At 33.5% G+C, this 18311-nt stretch overlaps 2 protein-coding genes across 2 annotated transcripts; one reads left to right on the forward strand and one right to left on the reverse strand.

Annotated features, from left to right (window-relative positions):
- Positions 1-99: 99 nt before the first annotated feature.
- LOC110616820 (nudix hydrolase 1) lies at positions 100-1166 on the reverse strand. Its single transcript, XM_021759317.2, has 2 exons — positions 916-1166; positions 100-653 (listed from the first exon to the last, which is right to left on the reverse strand). Exons 1-2 carry the CDS (start codon positions 1055-1057, stop codon positions 346-348), a joined length of 450 nt encoding a protein of 149 aa, XP_021615009.1. The 5' UTR covers positions 1058-1166; the 3' UTR covers positions 100-345.
- A 1674-nt stretch (positions 1167-2840) lies between these two features.
- On the forward strand, positions 2841-16620 carry LOC110616611 (phosphoenolpyruvate carboxylase 4). The gene is made up of 20 exons (XM_021759036.2): positions 2841-3289; positions 3861-4024; positions 4800-4914; positions 5294-5371; positions 5470-5538; positions 5675-5753; positions 5855-5931; positions 6074-6169; positions 6942-7083; positions 8741-8872; positions 9302-9357; positions 9480-9758; positions 13421-13546; positions 13667-13768; positions 13844-13990; positions 14174-14272; positions 14425-14513; positions 14921-15047; positions 15136-15342; positions 15579-16620. The coding sequence occupies exons 1-20, from the start codon at positions 3134-3136 to the stop codon at positions 16401-16403; spliced, it is 3165 nt and encodes a 1054-aa protein (XP_021614728.1). The 5' UTR covers positions 2841-3133; the 3' UTR covers positions 16404-16620.
- The last annotated feature ends 1691 nt before the right edge of the window (positions 16621-18311 follow it).

The following is an 18311-nucleotide window of genomic DNA, read 5'->3' on the forward strand; positions in this document are numbered from 1 at the left end:
CGTGTCCTGTTTCAATTTTAAAGGAGTTGTGGACAGCTCCTTGTACAATATTCTAAATTAGAATACCAGGCTATGGAGCTTAGAGAAATTCTAAGACCATTTTTGTAACGAAAACTTCGCAGCCCCTTTCATATAATTCAACAAAAAGGTTCAGCAATAGATTCAAGATAATCTTCAGCAGATCAGGGCATAACCCAGTAGTATCTGCATATATTGAATCTGAAGAGACCCAGATTTACTCCTACTTCCCCTACTCCTATAATAAAGAGCAAAACGAAAATCTTTCTAATAAAATACAGATACCCAAAAGTACTAAATTTTATCCTCTTGATATCTATCCCATCATCAAATATTATGGTCAGTAGGGAAAGGATTGAAGCCGCTCTGTGCCATTTTTTCCAATGGACTAAACAATGGTTTTGGGAGGTTGTCCCAGTCATACCAGTCCCAACCATAACACTTGTGAGGCTCAAGATTTTGGGGCAACTGGTTGGGGTCAGCCAAGATTGCACGAAGAAAGATGGTAACATAATGTGATGGCCTTGGTTCCTCCGGCCAGACGTTGTTGGTAACAGTTAGAAATTCTATTTTGGAAATATCCAAACCTGTTTCCTCCTTCATCTCTCTTGCTCCGCATTCCTCAAAGCTCTCCCCTGAAAGCAAACAAAAGCAGAGCTTGTAATCAATTAGCAGGATTAGGTATTGTAATTACTCATATTCCATAGACAATCACTGGAGGATAATTTTTGGAAGTAGGATGTCAGAAACTTCATCTAAAATTCTGTATCTTTAATTCAACGGAACCAAATTATATCAAGACTTCCATAGAATACAGATTGAACTCTAAAATCAGTTAAATCATGTTGTAAAATCTCGTAAGAACAAAATTCTAGTATGCGATAGAAGGAGACTGACCAAACTCAAGGTGACCGCCGGGAAGGGCAAACATGGAGTCACCGAAGGAGGAGCGGCGGCGCCCCAACAGCACCGATTTCCCATTCAAAAGGAAGACTACAACAGCTACTCTAGGCACAGGTTTCTCTACCTTCTGCTCCATTTCTCTTCTGATAGTATCTTTGCAAACTTTTCAGCTTCTCTCCGTCTCTCCGTAGACAGTTTGAGAGAAAATTGGAATCTGCCTTTTTAATTAACTTGGAGCGGCGGCTATCCAGCGCTTTTTTTAAGGTTTTTTTTTTTCCCGCCTCGTATGACGGGAAGGGAAATGCTGTTGCAGATATTAGTCAGATTTCTTATTCACTATGCAATCAAAGAGAGCCACGTCATTTAAATGAACGTGAAATGACGAATTTACCTCACATTTGGCGAATTGACTGGCGGAAAATCTCAGTTGCATGATAGGATGTATAGCTAATTCTTACTATAGCTCTTGCCACTTTTTGCCGTTGTGCTTGGGCTGCAAGAGACAATAAATAATATTCTACTTTACAAAAAGGAAGGAAATGATAATATAGTAACAAGAAAATAAATTATTTAGTGACAAAAGTAGATGAAAAAATAGTTATTTTTCTTGCTGAAAAAAAAATGTGATATGATCGGGTTTATGCAAATTCTCGATTCAATTATTTGTATTTGTATTTTGAATTTTAAAAATTTATCAATTAAATTTTAATTTTTTAAATTTTATTAACATTTTAAATAATACATTAATTTTATTATTTTTTAATAAAAAATTTAATATCAAAGTTCAATTAATATAAATATAAAAGTATAAAATTTACACTCATAAAATAAATTTAGTTCGGTGATAAATATATTTGAATAAATTTGAGAGATTTCATGTTTTATTTTTTTAATTTTTAATTTTATTTTAAAAAAAATATATAAAATTTAATTACTTAAATATAAAAGGATTGGGACTAATTACAAAACTAAAAAGTTAAGAGTTTTTTTTTTTATCATCGAGTCTAATAATAATAATTAACATAGGTATATAATTATTCATTAAACTTAATACATACAGAAACATGGCTTTTTTCTTAATAAAGGTTTTTTAAAAAATTAATTTTTAAATCTTGACATGAAAAAAATTATTTTTTAAATTATATAAATTTAAAGACTATTTTATTCAAAAAGAATAAAAAAAAATATCAAATGCAATATTTAAAGAAAATTGTAAAAAGTTAATACAAATGCAGTAAGGTATTATATATATATAATATTAAAGTTAATTTACATTATAATTCTTAAAAAATAATAGAACTTATAACTTAATTTAAACTTTGCTTTAAAAAAAACTTAATTTAAACTTGTTAAATAATAAATAATTTAATTTTTAAATTTTTATTCTCTTATATTTATTGTTATTTATAAAAAAATAAATAAAATCAAGATATTTTATAGTAATTTTATATTAAATATTTTTATATTATATAAATTTTAAGAGTTAAATTATTTCAATCCAAAATTCATGTCACAATACGCATGATTAGACAGTTTGTTTCTTTATTTTTTATTTAAAATAATATTTAAACTTCCACTAATTCAATTTAAATGAATTAATTATATAAAAATTTAAATTTTTTATTTTATAAATATAAAAATTCATTCATTAATTATATTAAAATTTAAAAATTAAAATATAATTTACTTTATTTAAATTAATAATTTATGTAAAAATATTCTTTAGTAGTAATTGACATTTTAACAATGTAATAATTCAATAATTTCCGGGGAAAATAAATTTCGGGGAAAATAATTTCCGGGGAAAATAAATGTTTTAGGAGTAATTGGCCACGCATATTCTCATAAACAGAAAAGCCATTTTCGGGGAAAATAATTTCCGGAAACTCCTGCCGATCACATGCTCAGAAATCTTTTTTTTTGACCAGAAACAAAACTAACTTCCCATCTTTGCCTCGCTGATCACCGCGTGTCAACATTTCCTTGCCTTCTCCTTTTCAAAGAGAAAAATTGGGCCCTGCATTTAACAGAAGTTTTCATACAAACAAAAGTAGTCCACCTCTCCACTGCTGGCTTCGCCTTGGCCATTTCACTCACCCTGGAAGAAAGAGCTATACTTTTTCTTCACTCGGATTGCCCCAGTGGGTTTTTGTTTTTGCGTGCCTAGGTGCTCTGTTTTAGTGATATCAGTGTTTCTTTATTTTCGGGTACAATGACGGATACAACAGATGATATAGCTGAGGAAATCTCATTTCAAAGCTTTGATGATGACTGTAAGCTGCTTGGGAATCTGCTAAACGATGTGTTGCAGAGAGAAGTTGGAGGCAAATTTATGGAGAAACTTGAAAGGAACCGGATCCTCGCTCAGGTTGGATTTTTTATTTTCGACTTTGGAGGGTGGGAGGTTGTTCTTTGATTATCTGCGAGAGGAGTGACTGTGCTATTCTCTTTACCCCTCCGATGAATGTAGTTCCAGTCGGTGATAATATGCATCATTTTTCGGCTTTTTATTTTTCATTTTTTTATGTTTTATTGTCTGTTTGGATACTGAGAAAAATGAGAAGAGAAAATAACAAAACTAAATTTTCTCTTGGTTGTTTGGCTTTTTAAAGTATATTCAGCACAATGGGTTCCCTTCCCTCCCTCTTTTAACTTTGTTGCTGAGTCCCATGAGAAGGACGGCTTCATATTAGTGGTTATTTTTATAAACTACAGGAACAGCGGTATGGTCAAAATATCTATAACAGACAATAATTTCAGAGTTAAATTTAGGATTTAGAGTATTGAGTGGTATCTTGATCACAAGATATGAAATTAGTTATTCACATTGAAGCTAAAACTCATTCTTGCATTTTGATGGGTATTCTCTTTCTGCATTTTCTTGGTAGGCAAAAAGAGATAGTAAAGTATACTGATATAGAGCTTTCCTTTTTGTTCAGAGTGCGTGCAATATGAGATTGGCGGGGATAGAGGATGCCGCTGAGCTGCTAGAGAAGCAGCTGGCATTGGATATGTCAAAGATGACACTAGAGGAAGCCTTGACTCTCGCTCGGGCATTTAGTCATTATCTTAATTTGATGGGAATTGCTGAGACCCATCACAGGTTATTTCTGTTGCTATTCTTATTTATCTCTTATCATGCCTGTTTAATGGTTTATTTATTTTACATTTCAATGTATGTTGATAATTTGGAATCAGTTAGTACATCACTTGCGATGCTTTGCCCTTTTAGTGTTTTTTGAGGAAGGTGTTGTTATTTTTATGGCCTTTGTATTTATTTTCTCTGATATTAAAACAAGATGAACTAATGCTCTTTTGGTTCCTGGACGTAGAAGCAGTGGTTTGGAACCAGAACAAAAACCAAACTGGTTCAAGCAACACTAGAAAAGACTAGTCAAGACTGGATTAACAAAAACCAACATTGAATCAGACCAAAATTGTCCAGTTTGATTCCTGGCAAAGCAAGATTTATTAAGAAAAAATTGAAAAAGAATTTTCATCCATTTTATCTTGTCAAAGTGGAACTAGAACAAAACTAGAATTGGGGGACCTTGGAGGGCCGGTTCTGATCTTGAACTGAACCATTGGTTCAGGTTTAGCCCGGAACTGGCCCTTGGTCAGGTCTACTTGGATGGTAGGAGGGAAAGAAAAGAAAATTTCTGTACACAATATGCAGTTAACACTATCCTTTTTTTCCTTTATATTATATCTCTCTTCTATAAACCACTAGAGAGTTGGTCATACTGAATAGCCTTCTTACTTACATTCATTTCCTATTTCTAGTGTTCTCATTTTGAATATTTCTTTGTTCCTGTTCAGTTTTAAATATGTGAAGGTAACCTTTCTAGATAAATTGTGGAAAATGTTGCATTATGCAGGGTTCGCAGGGCTCGAAGTATGACCCATCTATCAAAATCTTGCGATGACATTTTTAGTCAGCTGTTACAGGGTGAAGTTTCTCCTGAGAAACTCTATAACACAGTTTGCAAGCAGGTTTGATTGAACTGTTACTTTTTATTTGCGCCTCCCCCCTCTTAGGCACATGGTTTGGCTGGCTACTTATATTCAATGGGACAGCAAATTACATTTCCATATTCAATTTATGTGGTTCAGGTTTCTGAAACATACAGGAATACCTCAATTCTGCTAAAATAATTGCATTGTATTTTGTTTAGTGCAACTTGTGTAGCTGAGAATCTCAAAGAATGAATGCCTAAGCTCATAATAATGAATTCCTATTCTTTTTCCCAAATTTTCTTAGCAGTTAGATGAATCATACCAGGATAATGCAATTGCAAGTTTAAGTTGAGCTTTTTGTGGGATTGTTAACTACTCAATGTTTTGTTTTACTTGACAAGTTATTGCTTTTCAGGAGGTGGAAATTGTTCTTACTGCGCATCCTACTCAAATTAATCGTCGCACCTTGCAATATAAGCACCTTCGAATTGCTGTAAATTTTTCATATAATTGCTGTCAATTAACGTCATGATAAATCTTAGATGCTTTCTTGGTATCCTACATCTGAATATGACTTGGTCTTTCTTGCAGCATCTATTAGAATATAATGATCGACCTGATCTTACTCATGAAGATCGAGAAATGCTTATAGAAGATCTGGTATAGTCCCCATCTTTTAATAATTCTTTTTCTATCACAAAAGCCATTGAAAAGTGTGATGGTTGTATGATAGAACAGAGAAAAGTCATTTCTCTTTGATCTTCTTGTGGTTTAGCATTCACTGTTGTATTTTCAGGTACGGGAGATTACTTCAATATGGCAGACAGATGAGCTTAGACGTCATAAACCTACCCCAGTTGACGAAGCTAGGGCTGGTACTATTGGATTTTAAATAAGATATAACTTGCATCTTTGGTACTTTGCAAGAATTATTCTCTCTCAGGAGCTAACTGATGTTAATCCTTAATCCTTTCAGGCTTGAACATTGTTGAGCAGTCCCTGTGGAAAGCTGTGCCTCATTATTTGCGTCGTGTCAGCAATGCCCTGAAGAAGGTTCGTTACCACTTTATGTTCTGTTGCTGGTAGATTGGTTGGACGGCGTCTAAGGACTTTTGCTGGTTTTGCTCATTCTCATACATGATTCTGACTGCAGTTTTAAATTTCTGTTTTTTCTCAATTCTTTTTCCTACCTTAGCATACGGGGAAGCCACTTCCATTAACTTGCACGCCAATAAAGTTAGGGTCATGGATGGGGGGTGATAGAGATGGAAATCCCAATGTAACAGCAAAGGTAAGGCATTTAAAGTTCTTTTCTGTGGCTTGATAGCCAAATCACAAATCTTCTGTTGGTGAAAAATTTTTAATTTTGCTGTGGGAAGGGATCTCAATAGGACTGTAAAATCATTAGGAAGGACATCTTTTTTGGTCTTAGAACAGAAAAAAAAAACAAAAGGGAAGGGTAAAAATTGTTTCAATCCTTTTTATCTATTTATTCTTTTCTGGAGAAATGTTCCGACATAACTATTTCCGAATTGTCTCTTCAGGAAGAGATTGGATAAGCATGATTAAGTTATTACTGGCCATTTTTTTCCCCAATTACAATTAATTGTACACTTTTCACCATTTTATTCCTTGTGCATGCCAAAAAGACACATGAATTTTGGGAACCATTGGCAAGGAATTGAGGAAACAACATTAAGGCTTTATTTTACTAATTACGTCTATCTAAGATGTGTTCTGAAAACAGTTCGTCCAACGTTATTTAGCTGCTAGTCATTTTTATTTTAGGTTTGCTTGAGAGTCTGCCCTTTAAATTTACAGCATCTTTTGATTTAAATAAACTGCTCACATTGAAATGTCTGGCATCCTTGATGTGTCATCAGCATGGTATGTCCATTATACTGATGAAATTGAAGAATACCTTATTTTGCACCCCAAAACAACATTGATATTGGAGTATGCTTTGCTCTCACATTTCTGTGTTTTTTGGTTACTTACTTCTGCATCCCTGTGTTTATTTCAACTACATTCTTTAACTGGTACCCTTTCTTTTATTGTTTCAGGTCACAAGAGATGTTTCTCTTTTGTCTAGGTGGATGGCGGCTGATCTGTACATTAGAGAGGTTGATAGCCTCAGATTTGAACTATCCATGAGTCAGTGCAGTGATAGGATGTTAAAAGTGGCAAATGACATTCTAGTACAAGGTTTGGCCACTGGCATGCTTAAAGCTTTTTTATAAACTGTGAAGAAATTACTTGAATTTTTTGAAAAAATGCGCTTGCCAGTAAACAAATGTGAAACTGCATGAAGAGATACCGCAAGCTTGGGCCTATGAAATCTTTTAAATTTTAATGGAAATTAAATTTTAGGTGCACTGTTTATTAGCAAACCTCAATATGCATGTTAATCCTTGAAATATTTATTTTAGACTTTAATATGTTGTGGGAACTGGGGATCAAATAAAGACGTGTCTTGGAATACAAAGTTACAGATGCAATTTTTGAGAAATTATACTGCAGAGGTACTTTCTTATTTTATAGCTAGTGTTTGTTTCCATATAGATACTAGCTTTTTGGTTTGGGTTGACTGCTATGAATTATAATATGGTATTGATGTAGTTCTAATTAAATTTGTCTATTTTTAGTGTTACCTTATGGTTAAGAAAGGATAGATAATTTGCATGTACTGCTGCTTTTTTTTTCTTTTCTTTTTAATATTTTCTTCTTTTGGGTTAAATTTTCAGCATAGATTTTTGTACCATTTGCAAAATTATGGTGTCATCTGAAACATTATCATTTATTCTAGATCATTTTCTCTTGCTAAATATTCAATGTGAAAGGCGTTGGAAATCTTTCTTCATTTTCTTGTTCTGTTTTGATTAGTCTAAGATGAATTGTACAAAGAAGTCTATTGTCTATGTGCTTTTATATTTTAATCAAAATGTTTAATTTTTAGATGTATTATCTTCTCATTAATTGGATGAAATTGTAGCCTCAATTTAAAAACAAGATCTACAATTGAAATTTGGACATATGTTAACCTTGTGTACAAAATTTCAATTTTAGATCTAGAATGGCTGCCTTGTGTACAAAATTTCAGATCTTGAATGGTATGTCATGTATAAAATTTTAAATAGCATACTGTCTACAAAATTTCAATTTCAGATTTTGACTTTAACTCAAGGTTAAAATTGCACCTAATTAAAAAAAGTTGGGAAATAAAACTAAAATCAAAACATTTGAATTAAAATGCAAAAAGCATGTAAATATTGGGCGTTCTGTCCTTTTAGACTTAGCCTATTTATATAATGTTGCAGAGAACATAATTCAGTGGTTAGTCTACATTACTTTTCTTTTTGTAGTTTGCTTAGCAATTTATTTCCTAGATTTCAGTATCTCTTCGAATTATTCTCTGCTTATATGAGGATATATATTCCTCAAAATAACTCTGTTGAAGGTTCTTCTGTGGCCTGCCTGCGAAGTTTCTCAATGTTTTTATAGAAAACCTTGAAAATAATTGTGCCTTGAAATGCATTTAATTTATGGTTATATGGTCATCATCGATAATTAGTCTGGTCCAGACTATTAAACTAAAATGAGAAAGATTAGCTGATATTATTCACCTATTGTGTCGTGTACTTTTCTGTCAAAATCCTCAAGCATCAAATAGTTTTTCTGTTAAGAAATTTATATGAAATTGTATGAAAATATTCGTACCTTACTAATATAAACTAAAAAAATGTTAATATCAAAGTTCTCCCTATAAAATTATTTATGAGACAATTGACCTTTCTTGGTTTCACGAAGTCTTCACTTCCAACTATGTTTTCCCTTAATTTCTAATGGTGAGTCGCATTTACAGAAACTTCATCAGAGGACCGGTATGAGAATTGGAATCAACCTATGACTAGAAGTCAAACAAAACTTCATGGCCAACAAACTTCATCTCTTCCAACACAACTTCCAGCTAGAGCTGATCTTCCTGCCTGTACTGGTAAAGAAAACTTTTGTTGAATTTCCTGTATAAACTATAAAGAGTCTGACTTATCAATATAATTATTGCTCGACTGAAATCTGTATCACCAGTTCATCACTCATTTATTTTAAGGATTAATATTACCGCATTTTGAGAATACCTGAATATATGAAACTAATATCATGAACCTCTTCTCTGAGATGCTTGTTCAATGCTGTTATCATCTTTTGCACCCCTGAAGGATTTGGAGGTAATAACTAGAACTTTGTCCAAGAAAATTTTGATAGTTACTTAACCAGTTGTGTAGTTGCATATTATGCCAAACCCTCCATACAATTCCATATTTACTTCCCCTTTCTATGTACATTGTCAAGTCATTGTTTTGTTTAATATGTGATGCAATTCCCTATCTTTTTTGAGCTTATTGAACTTCATGTCCTTGCATAGACTGCAATGATGGTGGATCTGGGTATCCCAAACTGGAAATGCCCTTGAGTCATCAGGTGAAACAAGCCCTTGACTCTTATTTCATGTAGCTAATTAAAAATTTCTTTTACTGATAATCATCATTACAGATCAAGGTTTATTCAAATAGTTTTCCTTCTTTTTGTTGTATTTATTATAGGATGCCCTGGGTTCCTCAAATTCAGAATCTTCGTACCGGAATTCCAGTCATGGTTCAGACAAATCATTCCCAAATGGAAGTATTGCTAAGTCTAGTACTTCTGCTCCGACTGGGACTCCACGGGGATCTTTCAATTCTAGTCAACTACTTGCACAGAGAAAGCTATTCGCAGAATCTAAGATAGGAAGATCCAGCTTCCAGAAACTTCTGGAGCCAAGTCTGCCTCAACGTCCTGGAATTGCTCCTTATAGAATCGTTCTTGGTAACGTAAAAGATAAGGTATTTTTTTCTTTCAGCTTCTTCTAAGTTGTCAATTAGTAAAAGAAAACGTAACCATATGTTAAGTTTTATTTTTTTGAGAATGTTTTAGAAATTGTAAAAATTACTATTTAGTCCCTATATTATGAAAAAACTCGTTAGTTGGTCCTTCAAAGACTAAATTTATTAGTTAGTCCCTTAGATTTGTAGAAAATCTACTAATTAATCCCTCCATACAGAGATCATTTTAGACTTCTTTGTAATATTTAACGGTGAAAATTAAAGGAGAGACCAATTTGTAAACTTTTTAAAATGTTAGGGATATTTCAATGTATTTTTCTGTTTATCAATGTATTTTTTAAAACGGAGAGACCAACTAATGAGTTTTTTCATAACATAGGGATTAAATAGTAAATTTCCCTTAGAAATTCTATGGCTTATATGCAACAAAGTCGGTACCCCTTTGAGAAATGGTTCATATGCTGTCAAACTTCTTCAAAATTTCAGTTTGATATGGAAATCTTTCAAAGGTGGTAGTGGTACTGTACTACTGTTATTCTCTCTATCATTATGTGCAATGGTGCAGATATGAAAACAAGGGCAAAATGCAAGAAAAATTAAATATACAACTCTTTGGGAAGAATTTTTTAATTCATGATAATAACTTCATAATTGGAGAAGTTAAAATTCTTCATTTATCAAAAAGTAGACCAATAAGCTTTAACTCATTGGTAGAGGAGTCATCTCCGAGGCTGTGAGTCTCGAGTTCGAGTCCCAATCAGAGCCAATTATACCTGTTAAATTTGGGTTAGACCTAACTCACCTCAAAAACTAAGTCAAGGGGGAGGAGTGCCTCTGGTCTATATAAAGGGCACATTAACCCTTTCCACAACCGATGTGGGATTTAACACACCCCTCACGCCCAGAATTTTACTAGTGCGTGACGTATTTATAGGAAGCCCAACATCAGATGAGAGACTCTGATACCATGTTAAATTTGGGTTAGGTCTAATTCACCCAAAAGCTAGATCAAGGGGAGGAGTACCTATGGTCCATATAGGGGCACATTACCCCTTTCCACGATCGATGTGGGATTCAACAATACCAAATAAAAGAAAGTCATGTGGATGAGCACAAAAAATACATGCTCTTTTAGTTTCTATTTTTTTTTAAGTAAATTGGTTTGAATAAGCCGGACTGCTCAACTAAAGTTTGAATGTTATGCAGGGGTTAAATTGTTTTTTAAATTTGGGAATGTTCCTAATTGAATGTAGAACAATATAAGAGTTGCATTTCTTTTTATTGTGTGATGGGGAGCTTTATGGTTCTAGACATTTTAATCATTCGAGACTGGCTGTTAATTGATTTCCAGGCCTGATTTGTCAGTTTCTTCTAGCATAATGGGCCTATCAGAAATGTTCATTGAGCAGCCAGCAATTTTTGGTCAGATGTTGTCAAGAATTAATGTTCATAAATGTCTATATAGGATGTAGATATTCTAGAAAGCTCATATGGAATTCAGGAGTCTGCAAGTTGATTAATTTTAAAGAATTGTTCAAAGCCTAAGATATTTCCTTATCTGTTTTCATACAGAGAAAGAGGCCAATGGTATTCTTTTCTTGAATTTATATGTTATAAATAGCTTTGGTAATCATGGCAAGAGTATTTTCGTGAAAGTCCAAGCAAAACTTAGCTAAGAAGTACGAGTCACATATTCATTATGAAGCATTATATTCCAAATTGAAAGATTGGAATTACAAGAAAGTGTTTTGTGGTTTAGCGCCATTTTCAAATAAGGACAGATTTATTTTGGGACAAAATGGTATATACGGTTTCCTGCCAAGAAAATGAGACTTTTTAATTATAATGGTAGATCCCACTTGCAAATAAAATAAATAAAGGCCTCTCTTTTCTTTCCTTTGTCCTCTCCCCTTTGCCAATCCATCTCTCTCTCTCTCTCTCTCTATCTCTCTCTCCTCTGCTCCACTTTTGCTCAACTTCGAGATCCTGGCAACCATCCCTCCCCTCTCATGCCTCTAGCACTCAATCCTTCGCAATGGCTTTTCTTTTAATCCCTCCATTTCTTGGCAATTATGAATGGATCTGAGAGGTGGGCTTGATGTGAAAAGCGAGGGAAGGAGAGGGCTAGGATTGGGCAAAAAGAGTTGGCTACTTTGGAAAGAACTTGTGGGATGTAGTTGGGGAGACTGAGGTGGGGTTTGCATATGGAGATAGAGAAAAGAGGGTGACATTTGGATTAAGAGGAAGTAATTTGGTTCTTCAAAGAAATAACTTGTTAAGGTGTTTTTCTTTTTAGACTATTGCGTTTGGATGTAGGTCATAGACCCACATAAACTTGGCAGCTATGAAGGCCCGGTTGTGATGGAGATGGTTGGGGAATTTGGTGTCAGAGAGATGCATATGAGTTATGGTGAATGAGTATTGATGCTTGAAAGCTGAACATTGTACTTAGTAGCAAAGAAGTGGGGAAGAAGGGTGGAGTAATTGGTCATAAACTCGCACCATTTTGGAAACCCAACCTACTAATCAAATTTGACCTCCTTCCTCCACTGTAATACCCACATTTGTCACCTCTCCAACAACATGTGCGATGGGTGGGCCTCAAAGCAATCAAAAACCAAAAGCTCTTAGTGAGATGCAGAGTGTTTTTAGAGATTGAGAATTTGTTAAGCATAATGAAATGATAGGATTAAAGATTATTGTTTGTATGCATGCAAATTTGTGGAGGGTTGGGGGGAGTTGTGCTTATTGGGAGATGATGAAGAAGAGAGAGAAAGGGACGGAAAGGTGCTAGAGAGAATGAGTGGTGGATGGGGATTGGTTTATTTGCATTTACTTAATTTTATTTTGAAGAGAGACACGATCATTACAATTTCAAATGCTATGTGAATCATGTACTCATATTTAATGGTATTATGGTAAAAGTCTTATTTTGCTATTAGTATGGAACTTAAATTGTCTTTAGTTAAATGTTCAATGTATGTCAATCATATATACTCATATTTAATGGTTTTAGGGTAAAGTCTCATTTTGCTAGTAGTATGAAACTAAAGATACCTCTTTGTCACATAACAAACCATAGGTCCATATTTGCAAAAGCATCTCACCAAATGATACCTTTTCATAATTTCCCCTTAAAAAATGGGAGTCTTGAAAATTTAAATGATACAGAAAATTTTGAAGATGTAGATACAGATGGGAAAGATTTTTCTTTTTCTAAGAAAAAAAAACAATTGTGCTAGTAGATTTTTAAGCGAAAAGAACTAAAGATTTTAAGTTAGGATGAACAATTATTCGCAAAGATGTTTGTGCAAAATCTTTTTTATCTTTTTGAATGGGAGGCTGAACAATTTTTGTGTCTGCTATTGTGTTTTTAATGGACAATGATGCTGGTTGAATTAATGATGCGGGGAAGGATTAATAATCTTGGTGAAGAGTTTAAAAGAAGTATAAAACAAACTGCCATACTTAAGAGATGTCATTCATTGAAGATGGCATCATCAAGGGTTAGTAATCAATAAAATAATTGATTTAGTTTCAATTTTGTGGTTCTCTTTGATTTTGCTGGTATTATTATTGCTATTTGACTAAGTTTCTTTAGTCATTAATGCCATTTTCTCTATTTATGGTGAATTTCTGTGTGCTATGATTTCTGATATCAGCTTACGAGGACAAAAAGACGGTTGGAAATTCTTCTAGAGGATCTCCCCTGTGAATATGATCCTTCTGATTACTACGAGACAACAGAGCAATTACTAGAACCATTGCTTCTGTGCTACGATTCTCTGGTAATATTTTATGCATTCTTTTGCACTCTCTCCTTCAAATACTATGAGTAATAACAATGAAGGGAAAACTCCAGCAGTTTTAGTTGAAATTGATGGTCTGTAATCCCTCTTTGTTTTCAGCAATCATGTGGAGCTGGAATTCTGGCTGATGGCCGATTGGCCGACTTGATTAGAAGAGCTGCTACCTTTGGGATGGTACTAATGAAGCTAGACTTGCGCCAGGTGGGTCATATTGGTGGTCATTTGCCATAGTTATGTGCTGAAAGTTCCTCTACTGAAGTTTTTGCAATGTAACAGGAATCTGGGAGACATGCTGATGCAATAGATGCAATAACGAAATATTTGGATATGGGAACATACAGTGAATGGGATGAAGATAAGAAACTGGAATTTCTGACGAGGGAACTGAAAGGGAAGCGACCATTGGTTCCTCCTTCTATTGAGGTAATAACATGTTTAGACGGTTTTAAAAATGTTGAACTAACAAGAATATTGTTCTTTCTTTTCTTGAGATGGTTGCAAATGCTTCTTGCATGATGTGTTATGAACTTTTAAATATTTTGTTGTTCTCTTCCAAGCATTTGTTTTAGCGGATATTTTTTCCTTTACTTGATTGGCTCTTTTCAGGTTGCTCCTGATGTTAAAGAAGTCCTGGATACTTTTCGAGTTGCTGCTGAGCTCGGAAGTGATTCACTTGGAGCTTATGTGATTTCTATGGCATCCAATGTATGATCACTTGCTGCTCCTGATTGTTATAAATCCATTCATTTTTCTGGGAAAGCGAGTACTTTCTGGTTTCTGCCTTTGAATTTAAAATTATCTGCCTGTTCTTCTTGGAGTGTTTATTGTAATATTTACTAGAACTTGCTGTTTGTCAGGCGAGTGATGTCCTTGCTGTGGAACTTCTTCAGAAGGATGCGCGGCTTGCTGTTAGTGGGGAGCTGGGGAGACCATGTCCTGGTGGAACGTGAGTATGCATTTGTTGTTGTAGTACTCCAAGCAAATCATGTCCTTAGCAATGCATTTATTTAAGTATGTGCATGTTTCTGAAAGATACTATGTATATATTTCATGACATTTAAAACAGTACTACATATGTGATTACCAATAAAAATAAAGTTATTTCCTGCTATCACTAAATGATTCCTGTTATTGACACATTTGAAATTGTGCCACGGTTTTTTTATCGGTTGGATATGTGGATTATTTACCCATAGTTGACCACAACGTAGTTAAAAATAATCTAACCCATTGCATCTGAAGAATTCTTACATTATTATTTTGCTGATACTGCATCAAATGTTGGATATGTTTCTGGACATGACATCCTATCATGAATTTTTATATATTCTCATGAGATACATATTGGAACAGACTGCGAGTAGTTCCGTTGTTTGAAACTGTGAAAGACTTGAGAGAGGCTGGTTCTGTGATCAGAAAATTGTTATCAATTGATTGGTATCGGGAACACATTATTAAGAACCATAATGGGCATCAGGAGGTACTCATTTCATAAAGCTGCTTTCTAAATTTGTTTTGGTAGGGTTTTTGTGGAAATTTCTGGAGTTTACACCAGTAGTTGTGTATAGGTGATGGTAGGATATTCTGATTCTGGTAAAGATTCTGGGCGCTTCACTGCTGCATGGGAACTTTACAAAGCACAAGAGGATGTTGTGGCGGCATGCAATGAATATGGTATCAAAGTAACTCTATTCCATGGGCGTGGAGGGAGTATTGGTCGTGGTGGTGGCCCCACATATCTTGCCATACAGTCGCAACCACCTGGCTCAGTAATGGTGAGTTTAAGCATCAACGCATCACAGAAACCTTTTGTCATTTAGTTTAGTCTTTCCCACACATCCCCATTGCTCTCTGAAATCAGTAAATGATGTTGTTTTACGGTGAACAAGATTTTTATTTGTATATTTAAGTTTACCAACTGAAACAAACTCATTAATTTTCATGAATCGAGTCAAATGGTTATGGGACAAACTTGTTCTGATGTTACTTGGAATGTGAATTTAATTGGCAGGGTACTCTTAGATCAACTGAGCAGGGAGAAATGGTGCAGGCCAAGTTTGGTCTGCCGCATACTGCTGTCAGACAGCTAGAGATATACACAACTGCTGTGCTGCTAGCAACTGTACATCCCCCAATTCCACCTAGAGAAGTAAAATGGCGCAATGTCATGGAGGAGATTTCAAAAATTAGTTGCCAAAGTTACAGGAGTACAGTCTATGAAAATCCAGAATTCCTTTCCTACTTCCATGAGGCTACTCCCCAGGCTGAGCTTGGCTTTCTTAACATAGGAAGCCGACCCACAAGAAGAAAGAGCTCTACTGGTATTGGACATCTTCGTGCCATTCCATGGGTATTTGCATGGACTCAAACCAGATTTGTTCTTCCTGCTTGGCTTGGAGTTGGAGCAGGTTTAAAGGGTGCTTGTGAGAAGGGATTTACTGAAGACTTGAAAGCAATGTACAAAGAATGGCCTTTTTTCCAGTCTACCATAGACCTGATAGAGATGGTTTTAGGGAAGGCAGACATTCCTATAGCCAAACACTACGATGAAGTGCTTGTCTCTCAGAGCAGAAGAGAGCTCGGTGTTGGGCTCAGGGGGGAACTCTTGACAACAGAGAAGTATGTGTTGGTGGTTAGTGGGCATGAGAAACTATCCGAAAACAACCGGAGCCTGAGGCGGCTTATAGAGAGCAGGCTTCCTTATCTCAATCCCATGAACATGTTGCAGGTGGAGGTTCTAAAAAGGCTTAGAAGTGATGATGACAACAATAAGCTCAGAGATGCCCTACTCATTACCATAAATGGGATTGCTGCTGGGATGAGGAACACAGGTTGAGCAAACTCCTTCAAGCTCCATGAAACATGCAACTCCTCTACTGAGAGCTATGCTTTTTTTTTCACATATAAAATCTTCTTTCAAGGGCTATCCTTTGATGGCCAAGTTTGAGAGTAAAATAACCGTTTTAGCATCGGATTTTGGTAAAAAGTTTATGCGGATAATACTTTATTGGATTTTCGTCTTTGCAATAGAAAGCAGTTCTTATCTTTGGTTATGGACTACTTTACATTTTGATAAATATGCTTCTGAACTTATATACATTAGATTCGAATTGAAAATCGAAAATTAATTAAAATTTTAAAAAATTAATTAAAAATAATATATATTTTAAAATTTATATTATAATGATATATTTTGATAAATATAAAATTATTTTTATTTAATTAAAAATATATATTGTGTTATGTAGTTTTATATTATAAATTATGAACTTTAAATGAAACCCTCATTTAAATTTGATGAAATGATTAAATAGTTAAAAAAAAAACATATTATAATTTAAATTGTCATAATTTGATAATTATAATTAAAGTAAAATGATTAGTTAAAGAAAAATAATTAAGGGTTTTGTATACACTTTTTAATAAAAAAATAAATAAAATTTTAAATTTTAAAATTATAAATTTAACAAATTTTTTATAATTGAATGGAGAGTCATAAATTCGAATAAAAAATAGTAAAATTTAGATATATTTAAAATTCACTCTATATAGAACGAATTGATTTAATAAAAAAATATATTCGAATCGATAATCGCAAGATTCTAACGATCACAAGAATAAAATTTTTTTTCATAGATAAGATTATATCATTCTAAAGTTATTATATATGAATCTTCTCTATATAATTTCTTAGATCCACTGGGTTTTCTTTCTGCTTCATCTATGTTTTTGAGCACTTTGCGATGGTTGATTTCCTTGACCTTGCTCTGCCCTTTGAGCAGGAAAAGTTAAATATTTTCTTGCTCTGATCGAGCTTTTGCTTTCGTAGCTTGTGGAACCTTCAAAATGTTAGAGCCATTTTTGCAAAATGAAGAGTCTGGACTGAGCTTATAATGTGCTTGTTGAAGTTCTCCTACTAGTTCTAGCTTTGAGCTAAAGATGTATGGCATCAACATGTTAGTATGTGGGATTGGGCTTAGATGTACTTAGTCGATCCTTTTCCTTTTTATCTTCGAGGTTTTGTTTGCAACCATTTTAAAATTGATGTTTAGTGTTTTAATCAAATTAAAATATTAAAATTTAGTAGTTAAAAAGGTGAATTATAAAAATTTCTTTTTATAACATTTAATTAACAATTCTTCTACATGTTTTTTCATTAGTTTAAGATATGAGAGAGTTTAATTAAATAAAAAATTTTAATTTAAAAGTCTTTTTAATGATTTTATAATTTAAATTTTATTTTTAATTTAAATTTTTTTATAATTTAAATAAATTTAAATTATATTAGACTTATTTATAATATAATCGAGTTCAAATTCGAGTTTTTTAAGTGGAGTTTAAGTTGGCTCGTTAATGTGATAAATGAGTTTATTATAAATCGAGTTCAAACCGAACTCAAGTTTAATATTTATTTTATGAATCAAATTCGATCTTATAAATAAAATTTGAACTCAAACTCGAACTTTTAAATTTATTTTCTAATCGAATCTGAATTTATCAAAATTCAACTCGATTCGATTCGATTACAGTCATACATTCAACTACTTTAAGTGTATACAATTATAAATTATATCATCTTTTATTTATAACAGAAACATCCATAATTAAAGTAATATAAAACTCATGTGACATTCAATAGAATGTTCTTTGAGGAAGTGCCTCCTTTCAATTTCTCCTTTTGTAGACATTGGTATTCTCTGATGAGATTCTCTCATTCTAAGACAAATAAAAAAATAAAAAAAAT

Source organism: Manihot esculenta, chromosome 6 (genome assembly GCF_001659605.2).
Source record: "Manihot esculenta cultivar AM560-2 chromosome 6, M.esculenta_v8, whole genome shotgun sequence".
NCBI lineage: Eukaryota > Viridiplantae > Streptophyta > Magnoliopsida > Malpighiales > Euphorbiaceae > Manihot > Manihot esculenta.